The sequence below is a fragment of the Ctenopharyngodon idella genome, chromosome 17 (assembly GCF_019924925.1).
Source record: "Ctenopharyngodon idella isolate HZGC_01 chromosome 17, HZGC01, whole genome shotgun sequence".
Classification (NCBI taxonomy): Eukaryota; Metazoa; Chordata; class Actinopteri; order Cypriniformes; family Xenocyprididae; genus Ctenopharyngodon; species Ctenopharyngodon idella.
Window position 1 is genome coordinate 17,048,133 of NC_067236.1, and position 27,108 is coordinate 17,075,240.

Genomic DNA, 27,108 nt, shown 5'->3' on the forward strand with positions numbered 1-27,108 from the left:
ACTTGAGCTGAACCCAGAACAGCTCTACCATTTCAGCTTCCTCCCACCCCAAAAATACACCTTTTTCTTGTTTGCACAACTCATGGGTCTCAAATAGCTACTCTAAAGCAGATTCATCAAGTGACTATCACTCAGTTACCACAATGGTTTAGATGTTTCACAATGGAGAGAGATAAAGAAGATTTCATTTACAAACCTGACACTTTAGGGCACTTGGGTCAAGGCGACGATAGTGTCTTTTCTTCTCTGAGCTCACTCACTTGTGGAAGTCACACCTCGCTAACAGGAAGCATCTGCTGTCAAGCTGACAGGTTCACGGTACCCATGTGAAGCTCTTACAGACAAACCTAGACAACTATACAAATTGATTTGTCATGCAAAACATCAGACTTCAACAGTTTGTTTAAAATTCACTTCAATATATTTATTTTCTCGGTACACAATTTGCAGGCCCAAACTCATACCTTCATATGCATTAACCTGCAAATTCTTCATGCTCTTCAAAGTTTCAAAACCTCTTGAAATTGCAGCCAAATGCTTTCTAATGCAAACAGAAAACAAATCGTTTAAAAGTGTATTACGCTTGGCAGCATCACAAATATGTTCGCCCTCCTGATGGCTCTTGAACAGGCGGTGCAATGTAGATGATCTCCATCAGTTTGCCTTGAGGACGCTCTTTGCAAATATTATAGATCCCACGATTAGGAGCATTGAGGAGGGTGGGGTGGATCTGGTATGCCATTCGCTCTCAATGGTAAAACTAACCATATGTTGGACTGCAGACCTTGTGGAACTTCTTTTGGGGTTCCTGAGCATCTGGAGTTGTTTAACTTCAGACACTTTCAGACTCTAGGGGGGAGGAGGAGGGAGGGAGGGCTCTGTTTCTGGGGTAAACACATCTGCGGACATAGTTTATGCTGTGTTCACTACGAAAGCAAGCCGGAGACGAGGAGAAGCAGAGTGTAGTGTGTTAGTGTTTGAGGTTTATTTAGAGTTCAACTGTGTGTGAGAGTGTAGAGGGGTGGTAAGGGGTTGGCTGACCACCCTGGACAGCCCCTTCCTGACTACATTGCTGACAGGAAGTTTAGAAAGAAAAAGAAAAAAGGGGACGTTAATTTTTTCTGTTTCTTCTTCTTAGTTTTTCTGCATTTTAATGATTTTGCCTTCCCTCGTTCGCAAAAGGAATACGCACCAAAGAGAAAAACACAAAGTGAAAGAGTGAAGTAAGAATATGGAGGACAGCTTTTGCTGTACATTGAGTCATTCTGTGAGGGATTATTTGTGACGCCAAAGGAAGAATGTTGAGTGTGAAGACTGAATGATGAAAACAGCTGTTGGGACTCAGAACACGGAGCATCCTGAGAGTAAGTACAGCCAGATACGCAAACATCCATTCAGTATATACATACAGCAAAGTAGCTATCTTAGCGTTTTTGACTATTTGCTCTCACTGAGCAGAAAAGTATTCATTAAGTCCTGAAGTTATGCTCACTTTTTTGGAACACTTAAGGATGAATGAAAACCGCTGGAATGCCCGAACAACTGGAAGTCTTTACTTTTATACTTATTTAAAAGATAAATCAATAATAGTGAATTTCCAAACACTTAATCTATTATGAATATCATGAGTCCAAATGTAAAAGCTTAAGAATCGTTCACTGAAATCCCCATTTTAATAGGTCACTAATCCGAATATGTGGGAGGGATGTGATATGTCGCCCACATCCAGATCTGTAGTAGTTTTACATATTTTACATGTTATAAAAGGTTACTAGTATAAGACATGTTAGCTTACCAACAACTTGTGTGCATTTTTAACATATTATTTTCTAAGAAATTTTGTAAAAAGCCAAGTATATGTTGAGGATTTTCATAACATCTATGTCTCGATGTCTTGGGTAGTGTCTCTATATCCAATGTCTCATGACATTGGGTTCTTGTTTTATATAATAGCTCTTTTTATTGTGTTTTGCAATAATTGGGCATTGATGAAAAGGCCAAAGAAATCAACTACTTCTGGACAAATACAGCAATGTTCAGTGAGTTCATTCATGCGTTCTCATGTTCAGTTTGCAAGCAGTAAATATTGATAGGTTTGGCTTGCTGTCTGCAGTGGAAAAGCATGAGGTACATACAAGCTAAAATATGTTATATGATATCACAGTTCAGCAATACCAAAGGAGAGATTTTTGTAGGAACTAGAGGAAGGAAACATCCTGGCAGCCAAGAAACAGGAAGAATGGGAAACAGCAGCAGTTTAGCTGAGAGAACAGGGAACAAAACGGCTGCTATGATGCACAAGGCTAATTTCATCCTCACATGAAAATGCTGACACATTCCCGTTGCACAACTTAGCCATATTGGCACATTAATAATGATCATATGACATTCTGAATTGACCTCATGTTTTCAAGAGAAAAAAAAAATAAAAATCAGCAAAGACTTCTGTTTTTCCGTCTACTGTATTTTGCAGTGGTTATCTTCTTGTTCTTGAGTTTGTTGCAGTTTTGTTATACAGAGATTTTTGTATGCTCTTTCATGTCTCTGCAGAGTGATCTAAAAACATTCATCGGATTCTTCTCAAAGTTCTGTGTGTCCTGCAGTATGCACTATGCTTTCTCCTGGCCCTTCCACAGCACCTCCAAGCCTCTCCAAACCCACTTCCCCACCTATATCTTCACCTATTCAGGCATCTTTCCATTCACAAACCTCTCCTCTTCCTCCTAGTTCTCCTTCTTCTTCCTTGACTTCTACTTCAGCCTTCCCATTGGTTGATATATCTGACACTGACACTGCCTCCCTTCCGCTCCCTACTTCACCCCCAATTTCATGTGTACGGCCTTCCTCACCTCAGCTTAACTCCAAACCATCCCTACCTCCTCCCCACAAACCCATGTCTCCCCAGTCCTCAAAGCCACCTCTCCCAGCACAACTTCCCTCTGCTCTTCCTAAGAGCTCCTCCTCAGCCCAGCCTAGACCACCTCCACCTCCTGCTACAAGGCCCTCATCTCCACCTCAACCCAGACCACCTCCACCAGTAGGCTCAAAACCTCCAGTCCCCACATCTCCAGTGAGCAAGTCCAGTAAACCTGTTCCTCCTGGTATCAGCATCCTGGAGAAACTGATTAAGACATGTCCAGTGTGGCTTCAACTGGGAATGAAGCAGGACAGAGCCATGCATATATTGAGCAAGGAGTTTCCTGGGGTAAGTGCAAAACACAGGAGATGATTCACATAGAATGCATTGTTGCGTTCTACTGCACTTTATTTTAAGTAATTTTTTTTTACCATTGTGCCACGCCTGGCTGCTTTTTCAGCATCTTGCAAGAGAACACCTTGCTTTTAAAACATCACATCAAATGCAAACATTAAACAAATCGCATATCAGCCTCAAAAAATTGGACCAATTGGAAAAATAAAAAGGTGCGTTCACGCCATGTTGTAATTACGAGACTCCGAGTTGATCACTCGTTAAATCTGCAGTGGTCAGGTGGTACAGGTCATAGCTCTCAGAAAATTGACTTTACATGTTCTAATTACAAGTTCTACAAGCACGTGAAGGCTTTTTACAGTTCAGAATCTTTTGGTAATTACCATAGATATGTAAGCTATATGTAGATGCCACATTCAACTGCTCCAGACATGGAGCCAATGATGCTACAACATTGCGCAGCTTCTGGTTGTGAAACCAGGAATTTAAATTCCCGAAGAAATGGGATAACCTTTCACGGGTGAGAATGAGTTGTTTTTTCACCCTATTAACTCAATATTACAGGTTTTTACTGTGGTACATTAAAAAGTTACCATAGTAAAAGTAAAAACATTAAAAAAAATGTTTAATGTTTTTACTTTTACTATGGTAACTTTTTAATGTTGTGTTAGCTGACGCCTTCTTGTAGTTTTGTGTGTTTAGCAAAATCATCTGATTAAAAGGATAGTTCACCCAAAAATGAATTTTTTTTTTACTCACCCTCATGTCGTTCCACACCCGTATGACCTTTGTTCATCTTCAGAAACACAAATTAAGATATTTTTGATAAAATCCGATAGCTCAGTGAGGCCTCCATTGACAGCAAGACAATCAACAATTACATTGCCCAGAAAGCTACTAAAGACGTATTTAAAACAGTTCATGTGACTACAGTGGTTCAACTTTAATGTTATGAAGCGACAAGAATACATTTTGTGCACCAAAAAAACAAAATAACGACTATTTTGCCTCAGAAAAGGCATCAGACGAAACAGATTTGGACAAAAAGGCATCAGACATAAAGGCATCAGATGAAACATCAGTTTTCTAACTGTTACACTAAGTTGTATAAAACATAAACTTGTAAATTTGTATTATTCACTAGTTTTATTTGCATGTATAAATGTTAGCTAAATAACACATTGCAACTAGCTTGCATTGCACACTATCGTGAACACTTATGAAAATTAACCATAGTTTTATTATAGTAAAAGTGTGGTAACTATGATTTTTGTCAGATTGATACTATTTGTATAACAATAGTTTTACTACAAATACCATAAACTATTGTGTAGAAAAACCATGGTTAATTTGTGGTTACCATGGTTAACTACAATAATGTTTTACTTGTAGTAAAACCATGGTTAATTTTCATAAGGGAAGTAAAAGCAAAAGTTGTTATAAGCACAGCTACTTTGTGTAAAGAGGTTACCAAAGAAAACGGCTTTATTTCTGCTGTTCCAGCGCCACCTACTGTCAAAGAGTGGATTACATTTTAATTCAGATAATTGCAGTTTTTCTGCAGACCAATGTGAAAATCGCCATGTTCTTTTCTGTATAGAATCTAACCAGTCTAATATTTAATTATATATATATAAAGAACATTACTAAGGGATTACATAAATAGCCTACATAATTAACATGCACACACACACACACACACACCTTACATCAATCTGGCAATAGTTACAGATAAATATAAAAAGGGAGGGAGAAAGAAAAAGATAACTGAAAGATGGCATTATGATGGGATAAAAGCCAATAGAAAGTTATACAAAAAAACATAGCCAAAAAAAAGGAAAGCATTAGCAGTGACATTGTCAGGCTTTTTTATTTACAACAAAATAAACCAAAATATAATAGTATTGTAATATAACAATATAATATGTAACAATAAAGTTTACAGTGGCCTCATAAATTAATTAAAAACTTCAAAAAGCAAAACACACCTGATTCACATTCTTTGTTCTTCATTTTCTAGAAGTAGATTGCTGTATTTTTGTGTAGTTAATGAAGAGAAAGTACACCGCCATCTTGCTCCGACGAAAGTGACGTCGTAAACACAACTTCCCGGTAAATACGAAAATCCCAGGAGGACTTAAACACACTATTAGCTATGACGATTATTAATTACTTATTTAATTAATCTGTTTTTCATTGAAAAAAAAAAAAAAAAAAAAAACAATAGCGTTGAGCCCTGCTGTTCGGCTACATCTTTTATGCTATTTCCGTTTTTTTTGCCAGAGAGCACCTCTCATAAAAGCGCGTCTCGATACCCCAGCATTTTGTACTGTACTGTACTGTACTATTTCTCAGCGCTGTCTTGGGTTTTTAAATGGAAAAATGCGTTGTGTGTGAACAGCTCCTTACAAGTTCATATCCATGCTATTAACTACTTACCCTGATACGATTCATTTACACTCTAGTACTGCCGAAATGATTGTGTCATCGGTTTGGTTTGATTTTACAGATCTTTTTAGTCAGGAGGGATGCAAGTCAAAAAACGATGATACTGGCAGTACGTCTTCCTGACCAGCTGGGGGAGCCCCATGTCAAGGAACTGCCTATAAAAGAAGAAAAATCCTGTGAGTTCTTTTGCATTGAGAAATTACTGTACTTTTAACTTGATTTAGGAAAGTTTATGCCATAGACAAACCCACACACAAACCCATTTGCATACAGACCTTAACACATCCACACAGACAGGCCCACGCACAAACAAATGTGGATGCATACCTGAACAGATCTGCATAGATGTTTGCGTGGGTAGAGATATAAACAGGTCCTTGAGGGTATCGAAGTTGTTTGAAGGTGGGGGTTGCGGGCAACAGGTTTCCTGTTCCCAGCTCTGCATTGCAGTAGTAGCTACAGGATGTCCTGCACTGGCCTGTTATAGCTTCATTTCCTGGTGTGTGTGAGCAGATGCATATGTGTGGTCATTTTCACAGTTTTACAAATAAATCTTGTCTGTCCAGCTTTTACAAAGCTGAAGAGTCTATTGTTTCCATCTTTTTATGTCTGAAATAAAAACTCTGTAAGTGTAGGGCGGTCAGGACGTGTTTATTTACACACTGTCGTCCATTATCATCCCACTTCCCACCCTTGAGGAATCACGCAGTGAGTTAGGTTCTATTTTAGTGTTTCTACGTCAGAAGGCAATAAGTCACACAAACAAACTAGTGCCACCAATAAATTGAAGTATTATGGCTAACATCGGGGACCGGATGTATGCCTTACATTAACATGTCTGTTTCTTTCATTCGCTGCAGTGCTGTACCTTGAAGGGTCTGTGCTGGTGTTTGAGAACATTTTTAAACTCATTGCTTTCTACTGTGTTAGCCGGTAAGATAAAAACAAAATCACAAACCTCTCTACATACAGATTTTACTTCGTTTAACTTTTTGCAATATATTCAGACTTTTCATTAATCTTTTTTACTCAGGGACATCCTCCCTTTTCCTCTGAAGTTACCTCAGGTAATTCAAAAGGTAGAGAAATATGAGGACATGGAGGTGATCTCATCTCTAGGTTCAGGTAAGACGTAATATTTTATCTTATCCAATTTTAGTTTATATAAAGTTGCACTCAGTAAAATTTTATCTGCAGACTTGTGCTGATTTCAGAGTAAATCTATGGTAAATATAGAAGAATGTGTTAAATAGAGCTTATTCAGTAGCGGCCCTGACTCACATGTTGCCCTAGGCGAGAAGGGTGGGCTGAACAGAGAGTGGTCACAATACCATGAAAATGCTGCAGTTGACTGGGTTTCTCATCGTGTGCATGTATGTGTGTCCCATGCCGCCCCAGAGAATATTTCAAAATGAATCTGCAAGGGGTGGAGTATGTGTGGGATGCGTTCCAATTATGGAGAAATCTGCAGAAATTCTGCACACATAGTCTGTGTGGGCCTGCCAGGATTAATTATTCTAAGCATGAAAAGGGTTCAATAACAGGGGAAGTATTGAAAGTCATATTTAGCCATGTGAACTTGTCACCTCTGACACAAGAAGCCCTGCTCAATGTAAAAATAAAACAGCTTTTATTAGTGTTTGAAATGATTATTTGAAAGCTCTATTAATATCTTTGTGTAAAACTTTTTAAATTCGTCCTCCACAGAATTTCTATGACAACACTTAGGAACTGCTGTACAAGCTAATGGCTTAAACGTATCACCTAAATGCAAGCAATCTATTTTGGTAGTGCAGAAAGAAATGCATCAATACAATTAATTTGTCATATTACATAAGTGATATTAATTTGAATGATGAAAGAATGGTGACATCTAGTTTTATGATGGGAAATAAGTATAGATAGCAATTAATACTATAACAATTTAGCATTGTGCAAATTGTCTTGTAAAAGTTAAATAATGCTAACATGAACATATTTCTCCTGCTAACACAGAGTTCTGGAACTCAGCTCTGAATAGTCATGAGGAAGTGGAAAACGTTGCTGGTAGCTGTGGTGCTTCGGATGGACAGGGGCAAAGCAGCTCCTGTGAAATCCAGCTTTCCATTGGCAGTGACCGGCTTTGGTATGTCAACCCAATTTTCATTGAGGAATGCAGCAACAGCTCATCACCCACCTCCTCTACCCCTGTTCTGAGGACCCAGAGTCTCAACGCACCAATACAGGCTCCGCCCAAATACAAAAGGCCGCCACCCCTACGCCCTCGTCCTCCCAGTTCACCTGAGTGCTCTTTAAACTATGCATTGGCCAAGCCTTCAAAAGGGGAGTTTAAGTCTGTTCTCAGTTCTCCTCCCCCTTCAGGCCAGAAAGGGGAAGGAAGTGACTCTGAGTGTGTAGACAGAGAACAAGAGAGACAGGGAACTCCTGCCCCAAGCACTGAGCGTGAAAAGCCAGCTGTCTTACAACCAGCTCAGGGCAAAGAAGGAAAGCAGCTTTCTAATACAGCTTCACATCGAGTTCCTCCAATTCCAATCCGACGGAGGTTATCTGAAAAGCAAGCTTCAGAGGAGCCAACGCAGAAGGAAGTCCGCACCAGTACCTCCATAGAAGCAAAGGACGATTTTCCACAAGTCCCTGTAGCATCTCTCATTTGCCTAGATGACAGTATAGAAGAAAGGGACAAGCCTATGGAGCCAGATACTCAGCAACTTCAAGAGGTGCCAGTGGAAGAGCCTAAGGTAACTAATGGAGCTCCAATGGTGACTCGAGAGGTAGCACCTCAACCAAAACGGCCCAGTGCTCCAGTGGCACCTCCCAGGAAGAAAAGACTGTCTCAGAATCTGACGGGACAAGTCTCCCAAAGCTTTGGAAACTCACTTGCGCCAATTCCCCAAGAGCCCGCTTCCATTGTTACTTTGAACTCCAGCAGCCCCAGTCCTGTCCGTCACTCGCTCTGCATCAACGCTGGTCATCAAAAAGTCTCAGATGTTTCTTTATACTCACCTGAAGGTGGAGCTCCACCAGACCATGACTCCTACTCAACAAGTAGCACAGAAGAGGAGGCGGATTCCAGTGTGTCAACAAGTGCTGTGATGAAGAGGTCCCCAACAATTATGCTAGACCGCGCCAAGCAACGACTGTCAATGGTGTCCATGGCGAACCTCTCCAATGTCCTCACAGGCTTCATGAATGCGGACCGCAAGTTGCAGAAACGCATCGTCGAACTGTCCCGGGATGGTAACACGTACTTTGGGAACCTTGTTAAGGATTATCGAACTTTCACTTTGGACACCATGCGGAAACACACCTCCAGCACAGAGATGCTCCAAGAGATCAGGCAGATGATAACCCAACTGAAAAGCTACTTGATCCAGAGTGCAGAGTTGCAAAATCTACAGGAAGCAGTTGCATACTCTGAGGAGAAACTGGGTAATTGACCTCTACATTATATTTACTGTCAGTGCAGCTTCTTTTTAGTATCAAAACAATTATTTGTGAAAATGTTCAGATGTTCAGCTTCTGATGTCAGCGTGTTTCCATCCAAACAAATTTAATTTAAGAACAGTTCTGCGATATAACAGTTCTGTGATTACCAATTATTCAAAGGCAAAAATAACATATTAACAAATTAGTTTTATTCACATCTTGCTGTATCTCATCCAGCATTTTATCATACTAAAATTTGCATCTATTGTCTTTTTTGTGTTGTTGATGTAATTACTTTGCAAAGCTAGAATCATCCAGGCAAAGCACCTTATCCAAGCAGAAGATTGTTGCCACCAATCTTACATTAAGCTTTAATAGACCATCTGTAAAGACTGAGCTTTCTCTATTGTGCTTCTCACACACACACAAATGAATTAACAAGACCACACTAGACCACGATAACCTTTTATTATCAATTCACTGCTCAGAGAGAAAACCCAGGAATCTTTGTGCATTCTTAAAGCAGCATTAAATCATCAAGTTTCTAACTAGTGATTGTGGGTGCATTATGAAGAAAGTTTCATATCTTCCCTTGAGGAAAATGAACGCTCACGCACCGAGGCACAAGATATGTTTGCTGCTTTTCCTTCTCTGTAGGACCAGAGTATTAAAAATGTATTGTCTTATGAAGACTTTCACAGTGATATAGGCATATAATATTTGAAGCCATATCCTCATGGATTACTATGACTAAAAGTTAGACGGACATAAATAATATATAAAGAATATATAAATATATATGTCTACATAGACATATATATGTCTAGTTCTGTCATGAAACTGTAGATGGCGCAGGCTAATGGTTCTTTAACGCAAACTGATGATATTCTCAGTGTTAACTACTTGGCACAAGCTGATTGCTTCATGTCACATATATATCTTGACAACTCTCTGAAGATGTTTACAGTTGTAATGGGTAATAACATTTAATGAATTTGGTCCTGGCGGAAGAGATCTGTTATGCTGCTGCTGCTCTTGATTATTGCTGTTGCTGCAGAGCAAGTACAGGAACTTTCTACTGCCAATACATTCAATGAAATGCTGTGTGAGCTAGGGGTCGACTGATATGTGTTTTTCAGGGCCGATGCCGATACTGATTATTACAGATAAAGTAGACCGATAACCGATATTTTGAACCGATATATGTCTGATGTAAAAATGAAAATTAATGTCAAAATTAAGAATAACAAGGGCTCTGACAAAAACTTTCTTTAAATGCTTTTAAGCATATCTTTAATTCTGAGAACCGTTAATAATATTATTAATAATAATATTAATAATAATCCAATATAAAATAACTAGCCTTAACTGTATAAATTATAAATTAAATGTGTATACTCGCCAGGACGGGCATTTTAACATAACTGTGTGTAACTGACCGTCTCTTGAGAGCTCGCGAGTACTTTATGCTTTAAAATGGCTTGTATTTTTGAATTGGCATGACTTAAAATGACATGCAAGTGTCAATTCCGTCAACTGTCCGAAACGCGTGCTAATATTGCAGCGTACAGCTCGCTTGCAGAGCAAACTCAATGTGGATACTATGGATGTGAAGCTATTTGCGCATTTTGAGAGAGAGGGAGACTCTGTGCCGCTGATTCACTCAAAATGTTTGTGAAACTACTTCTCACAGAAAGTTTTAAAATAACTGAGCTGCTCTGATAATCTGTTTGGATTCAATCTACATGCTATAGTGCATAAATGTTTGCGGGAATTTCCTGTTTAATAATCTCGAAACCTGTGAGAATGTGTAGAATTATGCGCAATATCCGCGATCCCGTGCAGGAATTCAGGCCCTGATTATATTGAGGTGTTTTTTTTTGCAGTGGATTGTGATTTATTGCACCTTCAGCAACATCTCCTGCTGCCTTACATTTGAGAGACAACTGATGCGTGATCTCTGAAGCAGCTCCAGTGATCAAGTGCTTTCAGTTTGAGAGTACAAAACTTTCCGTGCCTTCAGCCTTCCGCGCTGATTGCCCGGACTCGCGACTCCCAACAAATTAGATGGGCGGTGGGCGGAGCTTGCTCTAGGCCACAGAGTGGTGTGTTCGGACAGAGTTGGCTGCATCAGAGCCAAATAGCGTATTTTAAAATTAAATTATTTTATCAGCAAATTGGTTTTGAAAATGACCGATACCGATAACCATAAAAATGCTTAATATCGGCACCGATAATCGGCCAGGCTGATAATCAGTTGACCCCTAGTGTGAGCATGTAAGACATACTGCTGCTGTACAAACATCATATATATAATTATCTGTAGCAGAATTATACAAAATAGCCTGAATGTAGATCCAACATGAACCAATCAGCTTGTGCCATGTAGTTAATGTAAATATCATCAGTTGAGTTAAGGACCCATCATCCTGCACCATCTAGAGTTTCATGACAGAACCTGGTATATATACCAAGATCAAATTCACACAGTACTAGATAATAAACTATTACTTCATGAGAGTGAAGATGATTGGTATACATATATATATATATATATATATATATATATAGTCAAACCAAAATTTATTCAGACACCTTGAACATTTCATTCGTTATTACAGTTTATTCACTATAGTTTAAAAAAATGGTAATAAAAAATGACAAAATCTCAGAGTTAAACTGTGTCAGAAAAAAATTATCTTAATTATGTCAGATAACACTTAAGCAAAACATGGTCAGGTCAAAGTGTCTGAATAATTTTTGGTTCCAAATTTTTATCAGTTTTACTGGTAGTCCACTGTATGAATAATTTTTGGGTATAATATGTCACCGTTTACTTTATTTTGCTATCCTCACTTACATAAATGAACTATAGTGTCCTGCACCCAGTAGTAAAAATATATAAAAAATATGTGTGAATAATTTTTGGTTGGACTGTATATATATATATATATATATATTCAGTTACTTATGCTGTATCTGTTTTCCCCCTCTTCAGAGATCATTATTGAAGCAGCACTATGCAAAAGTGTCCTGAAACCCTTGCGGGAGGCTGTGTATAATGGACTGAAGGATATCCACTCCCGTGCAGGAAATCTGAAGAAATTAAAAGAGAACCAGCAAGTGGTTCAGGGGACCACCACCACAGACCTGGGGGTCATTACAAGTGTTCCTGAAAACGCCGTCATGGAGAAAATTCAAACAAAGCTCAGTAACCTACACCAAGAATATTCACCTCAGAAGAAGATCGACCTCCTCCTCAAGACCTGCAAAATGATCTACGAATCCATGTCTGTGGGCAGTCCAGGTGGGTTTGATTTGGAATGTTGTGAATTAGAGAAATAGTTGATCCTATACTTATATGATGCCTGGCATTCATGTTTATAAACAGATACCATAATGTTAGTATTAAACATTACAATAATAATATATCTGCCTTCTAACATCCTCTATAAACATTCTCTAGTGTTCAGATACACCCTTATTAGATCCTTTTTAGTTCTATTTCATTTTTCACATCATATTCTATTCTATTTTTTTATTATATGTATATATTTATATTTATTAAATTTGTATATTATATAAAACAAATACGAAATGATATCTATGGGGAAACAAGTCTATTTAGCAAAATTTGGAAAGTTATATATCTAGTTCATAGATAATATATATTTTTAGCATTATATCTAATGTCACCTGTCAGGGCTGCATTTCCCGAATGCATCGTTAGCCTTAGCAGATATTGGAGACTGTTGTTGCTAATAGTTTCTATGATCTACTTAGGCCTACGCTTAATGCTTTAGGGAAATGTAGGCCAGATCATTACTCATCAGTTCTAGAGAATTTGGAGGAAAGATCACAGAGAGGGACGGAAAACACATAACCGATGTTTCTCTACAGCCCAGGCTCCGCCTTTTCCTCTTCACCCCAAATTTAGTCCAGATTACATCAAACCTGGCATTAGCGCCTCCAAATAAGGAAGTGCTACAGCTGCAAAAGACAGTGTTTGTGCAAAGGGCTGCACATGCATAGTATGTATCATAAAATTAATTCTCGAAGCTCGTCTGTTTGTATTATTCTGCATGTACATGCAGAACAACTGAAAGTAGCATGGATAAACCACTGACCTGTTCTTAAAGACAACCCCTCTCTTTTTTTTAGTTCTGTAAACAGAGCGCTTCACTTTCATGAAGTGATAGTGTTACAGATTACCAGGCTTTTTGTATTATTTATAGTCCTGTGTGAATTTGAAACAAAGTTTGAGCTGAACTTCAGCTAAGCTTAAGTTATCTACGGCTTAAGATGGGCTTCGTTTTAAAAAAAACACTTTACAATAAGGTTTATTAGTTAACTACATTAGTTAGCATGAACTAATAATGAACTGCACTTATACAGCATTTATTAATCTTTGTTAATGTTAATTTCAACATTTACTAATACATTATTAAAATCTTGTTAACATTAGTTAATGCATTGTGAACTAACTGTATTTTCATGAACTAACGTTAACAAAGATTAGTAAATAGAGTAACAAATGTATTGCTCATGGTTAGTTCATGTTAGTTAATACATTAACTAATGTTTAACTAATGAACCTTATTGTAAAGTGTTACCCCACCAAAACTATGGTTTACTACAGTGGTTTTCATTTGGTTGTGCTTCATGATCCATATTTTACACTTGCCAAATAAAAGTGAAAGTAAAAAAAGCGGTATTTAACAACTGAAATTTATCATGAACTCTAACAAAATGCTATAATGCTATAATAATGTATTTACAAAATTGTCAGTTTTAGACTTAGACTTCCTTTATTGATCCCAGAGTGGAAATGTAAATAAACTTTAATTGAATTAAAAAAAAAAAATTAAATTACTTTCAACTGAATTTTTAATTTGGAAAAAAAAAAAAAGAAAAAAAAAAAAGCCAATAATTCACTGCACAAAACACAATGTGGTCGGCACAAGACCTTGTTTCCAATGAAGCAAAAATAATATAGTCTTGAACATATTTTATTTTACCTTGCATAGTTTTGTTCATGGTTTTCAAAAATGAGGGCATGTCATGCAACCCATCCATATTGGCATCTGCTTCCATCAAGTGACAGCTGAATTTGTGCCAAAATAACAGAGAGAGTTCACATTTTCTGTGAACTTTTTGTTTTACAAATGGATAAGGCTATTTATTTTAGTATCCTAACAACTCACAATTATGCAGTTGCATTTTATCATTTACCTCCTTGCTCTCAGAACAGAGTCACGACCCATCTTTGGGTTGAAATACACCAGTTGAGAACCACTGATCTACTATATTTCTTTTTTATCATTTCATACACACCATTCTTGTTTCAGTGCTTTCTTTAATAGGTATTCATGAGCACTGAGATTAGCCCAGACGAGCTTTGCTTGCAGATCCTGAGCTATTATTCAAGTGTTATTCAAAGAATTATCCATCTCAAAGAACAGTCACAAATGAAATCCATTTCCTCTATTACAACTTCCAAACCACAATCTTAAGCAATGGTTTGGCAACACTTTCTAGTCTCATGGGCATCAACAACCCTTTTCTGAAGTCCAAAAACAATATCTTTTCCCTCAAAAACACACATTTTCACAGAAAAATTATCAGTGTGATCAACAATGACATTTCGTGTTGTTTCATTAAATCTTTTTTTTTTAATCTACTAATTAAACTTAATTGAAGTCAAATTAATTGAACTATAATTCCAGTGGGTTTATTCTTAACTGTGTAACCATATAGTCAACATTTGAACTGGATCAAAACCTTTCATCAAAGTTGTCCTAAAACTTTCTTCTTAGGACAACTTTGATGAACTTTTTTGATCCACTTCAAATGTTGACTACTGTAAGTTAGAAAAGATAGACATTTTGGTTCTATTACTCTCATTTAGTTGATTTTATTATCTTAAATTAACATGACTGTATCACACTGCAGGTGCTATTTTTGGATCCATAATAAAAAGACTGGGTTTTCTGTGGGAATGTAATACTGAAGTAATGAAATTTACATCTAATGAGACAATTTACTTGCACAGAGATCACTACGTCGCCTCTAAATTACCAAGATTAAAATGCAACGCATTGCAATGCAATTTTGTTTCGAAATTGCATTGCTACTTCATTTAAATGCAAAGCACTGTTTTGAAATGAAGATCGGAACAGATGAACTCCCAATAAATCATTCTTTGAAAGCTGAATGTACTGCGGTCAAGTTATATTGTGGTTGTGTGCTAGCCTTTGTATTATAAAAACGTTTAATTATTTTAATGTGAACAGTTAATACAAACTGATAATATCTTGGGAATTTCTGATGTTTTAAGAATAGTGGTTTTAATTTCTGAGCAAAATAATGTCTGTAAGACACTATTTTGTTTTACAACATCAATTGCACACACATAAACCTCAAAGTACATTTTGAAACAATTGAGTGATTGGAAAACATGAGTTGCTGGCAAATTGCTAAATATGGACTTCCTTTTTAACTTTTAAAACAACAACCTTAAGAATGTGGAGGGGAAAAAAAGTTTGATATCAGGTTCTGCATCCAAAACACGTCCTGATTTTGTCAAGTTAGACATATTTTGTTGATCCTGGAACAACATTCCTGCCCAAAAATGTAATCTTAACCATATCCCTACCCCTAAACCTAATCCTACCAATAAGTTATCCCTAAAAATCAGAGATGTGTTCTATGGCCTCTAAGCAACTAACCTTGGTTGTAAGACTAAACTTGACATAAACTGTAAACGTGTCCTTCAAATCTGATTGGTTGATTGGAATGACTGGATCAACAAAGATGTTGATCCAGGAACATACTGCACTTGGTGAAATCAGGTTCTCCATCCAAAACATGAAAATCTCTTAATGTAAACCACAGACCTTATTTTACTCAAAAACCACTACTCTAAAAACCCATTAAAAAATTCCTAAGGGAACCCAGGATGAATTAGCCTTCCAGTTTGGCCAACAAATTGAAAGCTATTTTATTTACAGTCTACTTCACTGCACCAGTGATAAAGCTAGCGTGAAAACAGACGCACAGCGACAGGTTCAGAATACAGGAGGCTAAATTTGCTACAGACTTCATATTCACAGCAAGCAATGTTTTCACTATTTAAATGAAACAGATGTCGGTTTATTGTTGATTATATTTGATAAGTAATGGACATAACCAGCTCATGGGTATACAGATACAAACCAGCTTTTACATCCAACATATGTATCTATATTTGTTTGACATTCATTGTCAAATGTCCAAATTTAAGCATTAAAAGCCTGAAGTCTTAAAATGATTTGGCCCCATTGCTCATACAGAATAATGTCAGTCATGTGACTCTTATAGTGTACAGCACAGCTCTCTCAGCATATTTTGAATTGTAGTGTATTGGCGGCACTCCAGACGCAGTCTAGTGTGCATTTCTTTCCTGCATATATTTCTTGTTCTATATACAAATAAAACACAGGGAGCACAAATGACTAACAGGAATCTGTGTAGTGTTGCAATGAATGCGTTCAGGAATGAGAAAGTGTTCCCTGTTAGTGGCCACACATCGATCTGCCCCTAAACAATGTGGCAGCATATCCACAATGATTTTATTCTCAAAGCAATGGAAAATGAGAATGAATCCTGCTCAACTGTTTTATATTTTATTGATGAATGTATTTCGATTATTTCCTGATTGTTATGTAACAGGAAAGGTTCACGGGGCTGATGACTTCCTGCCTGTGCTGATGTACGTCTTGGCTCGCTGTAACATCAGCGCTCTGCTGCTGGATGTAGAGTATATGATGGAGCTAATGGATCCGGCATTGCAGCTCGGAGAGGGTGAGGACACACACACACACGCATACACAAGCCATGGATGTGATCATGTGTATAACGGAGTGATTGCATACTTCAAAGAAAAATTACGTCCGTGCATTGTGTTTAAATACATTCTGTGGTGGAAATTACAACGGTGGAAATGACGATTTTGAAGTGACAGGTGTTATTTATTTTGTTTTTTCTTTTTATATTTTTTCACTTGTTTGTTTAGATTGTCACAGCTTCTACAATGTTGGGAGGAGGAACATGTTCTGTGGCCTCCTTCCCCAACAGAGCTTTTACCTCCTGTTCCATAACCAGAGCCTGCTCAGGGCCTACTATTGTGGATAGGACCCCATTAAACCTGGGCGGGCAAGACCCGATCTGAATTTTGTAACCCTTTTCTACGTTGTGCAGGGCCCATTAAGATACATTTTGCAGAAGCTTCCATGCTGCCAAAAAATCTACTTAGGGAACCAGTCTGGTCTCTGGTGTAACTTGAGCAGCTAATTCGGCACCCTGAAGCGGCGAACCGGCAGGGAATGACCTCACTGATTGCTCTGGGACCCACCACACAGGGAACAAGCATCCCAGTGCCGCAACGTCCCTGGGCGGACACTAAGATATGGGCTCACAGGAGACCTCTGTGCCCCGAAGCATTCGAAGTGCCTGCCCAGCCCAGCAGCCCCAGAGACCTGAGAGGGAGATATCTCTGGAACGCCACCGCCTGATTTTTTTGCCTCCTGAAACCTCTCGGCAAGGGGCCAGGAGGGGCAAGCGGGGCATCCTTGAGAAAACTCTTATCTTTGTCATCTTTCATACCAGACAAATTTAGCCATAGATGTCTCTCCGTAGCCACCAGGGCTGCCATAGACTGGCCGACTGATTTGGCCATCTCCTTAGTGGCCAGGCGCAGCTCTCTTAATGCGTCTAGACCCTCATCAAGGTCTCTTAGCAGGTCAGCCTGGTATGCAGAATGGCCACTGAATACGCTTTACACACCAAAGCTGAAGTTGTTCTGACCGGCTTGGTGGGTAACGTCCTGGCCTTCAGGAACAATGCTGACTCAGGGGAGAGTCTCTTTCACCTTAGGCATCGCCCCATAGTCATGTTCCTTCAGACCCAGGACGGAGGAATAATCCGAGGTCTGGGAACTGAAGACTTGAAAAGAAACCAGTTTCCTCCGGTTTCAATTGGTTCATTTAAAAGTAAACATTTTGCTTTATATAGATATACTTTTCATGTCTGAGGCAAGTTATATGGGGTTTCGGTTCTTTCTTTTTTTGGCGCGCTCAAGTTCACAGAGCGAGATGGCAGAAATCACACCCTGTTTGCTTTCATTATTTTACAAAAGCACGTTTTATTGTTATTGCAAGTGCAATAATAATCAAGTTGTTCTAAACCTGTATGAGTTTCTTTGATCTGCTGAACACAAAACAATATATTTTAAAGAATGTGGGTAACCAAACCGTTTCTGGTCCCCATTGACGTCCATAGCATTTTTTTTTTTTTTCTCCATAAAACCTAAATAAAATACATTTGAAATGTAGCAAATACATTAGTTTCAATAAAAATCAACCCCTGGGAGAGAAGAGTGCCATAGTTGAAGGCCAATAAATAACATATTTTACCATTTTTATCACTTGCTTTGGTCACAAAGGAAGTAACACTGAATGTCAGCCAGCATGTCAAAGTTGGTGCAATATAACCATTATAATATATATCTATATTCTTCTAGGTTCATATTATCTCACCACCACTTATGGAGCTCTGGAGCACATCAAAAATTTTGATAAACAAGCTGTGACCAGACAGCTAAGTTTGGAGATCCAGGACTCCATCCATCGTTGGGAGCGTCGCCGCACCCTAAACAAAGCCAGAGCGTCACGCTCCTCTGTACAGGTACTATGACAATCAAAATGGCTAGAGAAAACTATTGGTCAGTCAACGCGAGTATTAATTTTACTAAATTTTGTTCCATTTTCCTGTCTGAAAGGACTTCATTAACGTGTCCTTTCTGGAGGCCGGCTCCAACACCAAGACCCTGGGAGCACGTCCCAACACTACCGCTCAGGACTTGTGCAATCAGTGTGCAGAGAAATTTGAGGTATTGGATCCTGAATCCTACTGCCTAAGTGTGCTAGTGGAAGGCCATTACAAGCATTTGGCTCCTGAAGATTCTCCTCTCACGATAAAATCCACCTTGCACCACAGTGAGCCACGCAAAGAGTATTATTTCGTCTACCGCCATGGTCGTTGGCCAGAACAAGAGTCTGTGGACCAGACACCAACTACACCAGCAACAGAAGAGAATTTGATATGAACTACTGAGTTGGTGTGCGTGTGTGGGGGGGTCTTTAGCAGAGGGTTTGAGATGCTTGAATGGACAACTTTAATATACGAAAGAATGTAAGTGATGTTCAAGAATGTAAACTGAAATTACAATGCCTAACCACATAGCAGAATGTGCTATTTGCCGAGGGAAATTGCATGAATTCAAAGACTGCCTTTCAGGTGAGTGGCATTTGCTTTAAAACGCTTCCTGGAAAGGTCCAGGACTGGAATCCGAAAACTGTTTTGAAAAGATCTAATTTTTTTCTCCTAAAGGCGCATGGTGAGCCTCACATGAAGAGCTTGCATCATAAAAACATTCATTTTTTGAGACTCAATAATATCAGCAAACACACAACAGATACATCCTTCACCTTAGTTAGCCTTTACTTCAGCAGATCTGATGTTCTCAAGCAATATACAGTCCTTGAAAGTTTCACAATTTATAAATTAAACTTAACTTTCCAACAATGCAAATCCTTTCACATCTCAGGGCTCAGCAGATTGTGACTCATACCCTGTTTCGGTGCTGATTTCTTCATTTATACGTTTCTTAAAGCAATGCATCTTTACAGACCTTGAACTGGTTATGCACCTGCATTGCTTTTATATTATATACTCAGTAATTTGCCATACAGATATGCTTTCCGTGTTATATTTTCTTCATATTTGGTTCATTGTTGCTGCATTTTATATCTCATAACATATACAGTAGTTTAGACATAAGCTCTGACTTTGTGCAAATTATTTTAAGCAGCATGAATATCACCCAATATGTGTTTCAGTGAGCACAACACTTGTCAAACCAAGGTGTTTGTTATATTATAAATGTATACTGGTAATAAATACTTTTTACATCATTTACGCTGTGTTTACACATATGTAAAGAGCAACTTTAGGATTCCCCTTCAGATAAAACACTTTCATGTCTCTGCACAATATATATATATATTTATATATATGTGATCTGAATGTATAAATTAGCAATAAGTCGCATGAGAGGCTGTGCATTGCATGGTTTTAGGTGTTCTTAGGCACAACACAAAGCTAAGTAACACCAACATTATGAAAGATGTCAATAATTAATAAAAAGTGCCATTGTGCGGTAATAGGTACATGGTTTTCACATGGTGTTACTTAGCTTTGAATCTGTTGTGTAAGAGTGAATTTACAATTACAGTAACTCATATACACTGAAAATCTAAATATGATCCAGAACAATACTGCCTACAGAACCCTCACATTAGTTAGTATGAGAGATTTAACAATAGCAACGTTCTTGTTTGTGCATGAACAAAAATGGGAGGGGGTGTATGAATACCTGTCATATTTAAGATGGCACCAAAGCTTTAGCTCCAGACTGACACGTGTGGGAAGAATATTTGCAGTTTTATCAAACATTGAAATTCTGAGTGGTAGAGCCTCTCTGGAGGCAGATGAGCTCAGCTATGTTTATCGCATATCAATGATAGAGGAATGCAGCGGGGTAAAAATGAGACATTGATGCTGACTGTAATACACATGAGATGATTGCAGAGGTGTATGATGCAAATGTGTGATGTCATGCTGTTCTTCACTTCCAGATGTGACAGTTTAATTAACACATCCCTGAAATCCTCGACTGATTACAGTGTCATTCCATGACAACCATGAAACCATTTGTGTCCACAACATCTGATGGTGTACTAAACACAAAAATCTACACTAAAAAAATGGTGTAGAAAAAACATTCAGTCATTGAATTAAGCATGAAATTTTAAAGTAGAAAAACTGAAATAGGCTAGTATTTTCTTATAAAACGTACTCAATGTTTGTTGCATTTAGAATACAACTTAGAAAAATCATTTTAAAAGTGTATTATTATGCGTTTTAAAAGCTTAAAACATATTAATTAAATGTAATTATAAACCAGCTCTGTTTAAATACTGTTTAATGTGTTAATTGTTTTAAAAAAATATTTAAAAAGTACAGTATATGCATTTTTCATATAGAGATTCTTCTTAAAATTAAATAATACGCTAAACTTTGTCATGATAAAACGTGCAAAGGTTTTTCCAGATGAAGAGGAAGTGACATCATATGAATTTTCAGGGAGGAATTTAATTCGAAAGTGAGGCCAGAACATTTGAAGCATAACGGTCTTATATGTGGCTGTTTGGAACATAGAAGTCATCAAGTGCGAGATAAAATCAATACTTTACTAAAGAAAAGAGCAAATGTTTTGGTCACATGTGACCTTTGTCAATGCCAAACTTACAACATACCAGCAAAATTCATATTTACAGTTTAGATTAGTGTTTGCATTAAATATAGCCACTTTGTGTCTTCAATTTATTCAAGTTTATAAAATCATAAACATTTCCCGTTGGGATTAACTGTTTATCCCACATAGCATCTAAAACAAATTACATCAGTTTTCATGAATGAATCCTGCAAACCCGCCACTCACGATCACATGATCATAAATGGCAAATTACTTCCCTAAAGTGACCATAACATGTCCTGGCTGACTGCTTTTTAATGGGCCCTTCATGAAGGGATTCGCTTGCATAACATCACATTACTGTATCCTTCATAACAGACTGTTTTTACTACATATTTTACTATTATATTACAGACCTTTAGAAAGAACATTAGACCATATTATTGTCTCAGGGGGTCAAGGTTTGGCTTGTTAACATGGCTGCTGTTAGCATCTGCTTGTAGATCACTACATAATCTGGCAGCAAAAAGCATCTTTCTGTGTTGGCTGTAGAATGCTAATGTTATCATAACCTTGATAATAGGAAAAGCCATATATTTTTTAAATGTTTCACCCATCACATTCCCCTCTCAGAAGTTCAGAATATTTATTTATATTCAGAGTATATGTTCAGAACATGTATATTTACTACATATTAAAGGATTAGCTCACTTCAGAATGAACATTTCCTGATAATTTACTCACCCTCATGTCATCCAAGATATCTTTCTTTCTTCAGTCGAAAAGAAATTGAGGTTTTTGAGGAAAACATTCTAGGATTTTTCTTCATATATTGGACTTCACTGGGGTCCAATGGGTTGAAGGTCCAAATTGCAGTTTCAGTGCAGCTTCAAAGGACTCTACATGATCCAGGATTAAGGGTCTTATCTAGTGAAACAATCTGTCATTTTCTAAAAAAATTAAATTTATGTACTTTTTAACCACAAATGCTTGTCTTGCACTAGCTCTGTGATGCGCCACACATTACGTAATCACGTTGGAAAGGTCACACGTGACGTAGGAGGAAGTACTGCAGTAGGGCGAAAAACTCCATCTCATTTTCTCCTCCAACTTCAAAATCGTCCAACATTGTTGTTTTACCTTTTTTTGTAAAGGCCGTTTTGACTCTGTCTTTGCACATTCGCTTTGTAGACACTGGATCGGTACTTTCGCCTACATCACGCTTGACCTTTTCAATGTGATTACATGATGCGTGGTGTATCGCAGAGCTAGTGCAAGACGAGCATTTGAGGTTAAAAAGTATATAAATTTTATTTTTTTTAAGAAAATGACTGATCGTTTCGCTAGATAAGACCCTCGGCTGGGATCATGTAGAGCTCTTTGAAGCTGCATTGCTGCAATTTGTACCTTCAACCCGTTGGTAACTGTTGAAGTCCACTATATGGAGAAAAATCCCAGAATGTTTTCCTCAAAAACCTTCATTTCTTTTCAGCTGAAGAAAGAAAGACATAAACATCTTGGATGACATGGGGGTGAGTAAATGATCAGGAAATGTTAATTCTGAAGTGAACTGATCTTTTAATGATTTGATAGAGGTTTGTAATACCAGTGTTTATGAAAATGAATGATTAGAGTGCTAGCCTAATTTTGTCAGATAGAGTTTAGAGTTTACTTTAAGAATAAACACTCCAAAAAATTTCTCTTCATTCGTATGATGATGACCTTTAAGTAAAGTCTACTCTTTGAGTTTTTTCACAGTTTGTGGGCACGAAAATCCCGAGGTTTGTATGAGGATATGAAAGGCAAGGAGGTGAGGAATAAGAGAGAAGAGAGAGTGCTAGCTTGTGTAAAAAGAGCTCATGACTCACACTCGCGGTTGACGGTGGATGTTAAAACTTGCAGATCTATGGATTACAACAACCAACATCGAGGCCAGAGTCTACTAAATGCTTCAGATCATCTCTTCAGCCTCTCGCCGCTGACCTCATCTGTCTCACGCCCTGATTCTTTCCCTCCACGCTTTCATTCTTGTCCCTCCACTCATGTCCGACCCACGTCGCTGTTGTCGCGCTCTATAATGACTGTCAGGACCTGCTCGTCTGAACCTTGCACTCACAACCGCTGCCCATTATTTTAAATGAGACCTAGCTAAAGTCAGCTTCGGTAACAAGCCTCCCTGTGCTGAATGAAAATGAATGTTTTCCGGATATCGCCTATAAGCTGAACGCATGTTTTTCCACGGTCTGATTAATTGAATAACAATGAAATATACCATAAATACACATATTTTCATTAGAAAACAAGGTGTACCTTGCGTATAAAAAAATAATGTTGTCTGCACATGACCGTTTTAGCAGTTGTCAGATTGTGTGGAGTGTTTCTGAAGCAAAAACCTACCTGAAGTTGCATAAAATGTGACAAATTGTCTTGTTGTGGGGGATTCGGTGTTTGACAAGACCTTTCAAATTTAATGAGAGTGACGTCTTGCTTGGCCTAGAATCCAAACGTCTGCGTGGGCTGCATGAGGACGGCAAGCACGTCACTTCAAATTCGGTTCAGGATCCTCATTATCGACCCTTATCTTGTAACTCATGATCCTATAGGCTACGCCCAGCGACAGGTAGGTCACACGCTTGAGTCAAGGACGTTATACATACGCCATAGTGCTGGAACAACTAGTTTTGATCATGATTTTGTGATCATGCTGCACTTTCCAGATTTATCCTTTTTTTCTTTTTTGAGACATCATTAGGTGCTCTGACGTCCAAACAGTTGTCTTTTCTCCTCTGATTCTTTCCTCTATTTTAAGGCTCCATCCAAACAGGACATTCAGGGGTGTGGCCTTCTCTTTTTCAGCTCGGTTTCCTTTTCAACAAGGAGAATGACACATGCCTTTTTATCTTTTCTGTTTCCCCCTACAACTTCTGACAAAAAGAGAGGTATATATAATCCCACACATCCGAATCCTGTATATATTCACACTGGCACTTGACAATGCACAATAGAGTTTGGAGGTAGAGCTAAGTTGATAAAGCAATACATACATAGAAACCATAGGTAACTTCTCAACAATTACCTACCTAGAGCGTTAGACAGAAATATTGGACAATCACAGACCTCTTTGCATGGAAGATTTGCAAACCAGCTTGGAGTCACACAAGACTGATTGGATTTTTGACTCCACACACTGGAGACAAAAAACTTCACCACAGCAACACACAGCCAAGAGGAAGAACTACTCCACAAAGGTACCACAAACATAAATATTAACTATACTATAATTGCAAATTATAATATATTCAAATATACATAAAACATTGGCTATTATTAAACAATATACCTGTTAATTTAATAATATATTACTATTAAAATTATTTTTTAAAAATTGCACTTTTACAAAATTGCAGATGGAATTTTTTTTTTGAAATTTTGAAATATATTGCAAAAACATCGACTGAACTTTGTCTATTATTTAAAAAAAAAAATATGAAAATGTAGCTATTAATATGTACCTTTTTGATCCGTTCTAAAGCACTGCTGTATAATGTGAGTGAAAGTGCGTAAATAATGTATATAGATGTTTGAAATATACTTCTGATTGGCTGATATATGAGTTTAATTTCAAAGTTGCCTGTAGTCAGAACTATCTTCTAGAAATAGTCAGCATCCCTCGTATTCCTCATATCTGAGTAAATTACATTCAGTATCTACATTTTGAATGTCGCACATGTATATTCTCTACCTCTCTCATCTGTACAGAAATATTTTTCTAATATTATGTCTTGGTCAACATATTCATCTGTAGATGGTGGCTTTATCCTTGCCTCCTCGTCCTGCCCGATTGTTCTTAGTCCTTATGAGTGTGACTCTGATGGCATCTGCATTTCCACAGCCTCAACTTCGACCTCTGCAAAGGTATAACTGTTCCTCAAAAATATGAGTATTATTATTAACATTGTTGTTTTTGATGATGATTTCTGATTATTATTATTATTGTTGTTGTTAGACCTCTTTTTGAACAGCTACACTCTAAAAAAGTTAAATGTTTGCCCAACCTGCTGGGTAGTTTTATTTAACTCAACTATTGTTTAAAAATTACTGTATTGCTTGCTTAAAATGAACCCAAACATATGAGAAATTAACATTTATTAATCAGTTTAATGAATAATATTTAAACAATAAAGATTTATTAAATTGCTTATTAATAAATGTTCACCTTTTAATTATTATTGTTGCCTCTGGTAATTATGTGTCTGATTTTTAATTTCCAACCTATTTTGGGTTCATTTTAAGCCAGCCATATAGTAATTTTTAAATAATAGTTGAGTTAAATAAAACTGCCCAGCACATTGGGCAAACATTTAACCCAACCGCTGGGTTTATCCATTTTTAACCCAACTTGGGTTGTTTTTAACCCAGCATTTTTATATCCTATATCCCTTTGGTGAAAACTTACTAAAGTTGCATTTTGTTTAATTATGGGATGGATTAGATGTGTGGTTATTTAGGAACTAGTGGTTAAATTTGCAATATTCAAAACACCAAACTCCATTTGAGCTAGAGACTTAAAATTTCACATGCATGGAAGTCTTTCTCCTAACATATACAAATTTTCCTCAGGTACTAAAAGTTCTGCCAGGAAAAGCTTAAAAAATATACTTTACATGTCATTTTTGGAGATAGCATTTATAAATTGGCAACATTTAATAGATTAAAGAGTTCTAGAAATTGCAGCCCCAATTATGTGTGTAAAATGGCTGCTCTGTTATAAAATTATAAATCACGTTTCATTGTCCAATCAGAGTTATCATTACATATTTATTTATGGTCACTTCCTACAAATTTCTGACACATCTCTCTCTTCCAAACAGTAACTTGCCTGCTATTGGTCAAGAGGATTCCAAAAGCGAACAGTGGGAAGTGCTGTTCCCCGCCATCTCGCTCCGTGATTGGAGCATTCAGATGCTGACCGCCCCAGATTTTGGAGCAGCTAAGGCTGAGAGAGAACAGCTGGTGGGAGATGATTGGCTTCCGCTCAGCCAGTCACAGATGGAGGAGGAGCTGGTGAAGGGCTGGACGGGCAACTGGCCTTCACGGGTGGGTCACCAGCAGAAGAGAAACATAGTGGTGGCAGATGACGCTGCATTTAGAGAAAAGAGTAAGCTTTTGACAGCAATGGAAAGACAGAAATGGCTCAATTCCTATATGCAGAAACTCTTAGTAGTTAATTCAAAGTAATTATAATGTTTATGTAATTGTAAATATATAAAATATTTAGAAAAATATTGCATTTTATGTGGGAGAAAAAAGCATTTGATCATCGCTACATGAGATAATGTAACCAAGTTAAAGGCTGTCATTGTATACTCATGTCATTTTAATCCCATACGATTTTATTTCCTGCATGGAACACAAAAGGAGATATTTAGTATGCCCCAGCTGCTTTTTTTCCCAACAAGAAAGTAAATCACACGGGGTTGGAATGACATGATGGTAAGTAAATGATGAGAACCTACATATCTGGGTGATCTATCCCTTTTAAAAGATTGTATGTAGATAAAGGTGCTTTCTTTTCTCTTTCTTTTTAAATGATCTTTGAAAAAGGAAAATGCATGATGTGTTTGTTGGTCTGATTATGATTTGAATAAACACCTGAAAACAATCTGTA

At 37.6% G+C, this 27,108-nt stretch overlaps 2 protein-coding genes across 2 annotated transcripts; both read left to right on the forward strand.

Moving 5' to 3' along the window:
* The first annotated feature begins 914 nt into the window (after positions 1-914).
* Positions 915-20,097, forward strand: rin3 (Ras and Rab interactor 3). The gene is made up of 10 exons (XM_051868364.1): positions 915-1,364; positions 2,551-3,205; positions 5,721-5,835; positions 6,520-6,592; positions 6,693-6,784; positions 7,655-9,088; positions 12,084-12,392; positions 16,796-16,927; positions 18,645-18,808; positions 18,903-20,097. The coding sequence occupies exons 2-10, from the start codon at positions 2,612-2,614 to the stop codon at positions 19,227-19,229; spliced, it is 3,240 nt and encodes a 1,079-aa protein (XP_051724324.1). The 5' UTR covers positions 915-1,364; positions 2,551-2,611; the 3' UTR covers positions 19,230-20,097.
* Positions 20,098-22,809: 2,712 nt separating this feature from the next.
* Positions 22,810-27,108, forward strand: pth2 (parathyroid hormone 2). Its single transcript, XM_051869137.1, has 3 exons — positions 22,810-24,688; positions 25,246-25,355; positions 26,312-27,108. The coding sequence occupies exons 1-3, from the start codon at positions 24,566-24,568 to the stop codon at positions 26,676-26,678; spliced, it is 600 nt and encodes a 199-aa protein (XP_051725097.1). The 5' UTR covers positions 22,810-24,565; the 3' UTR covers positions 26,679-27,108.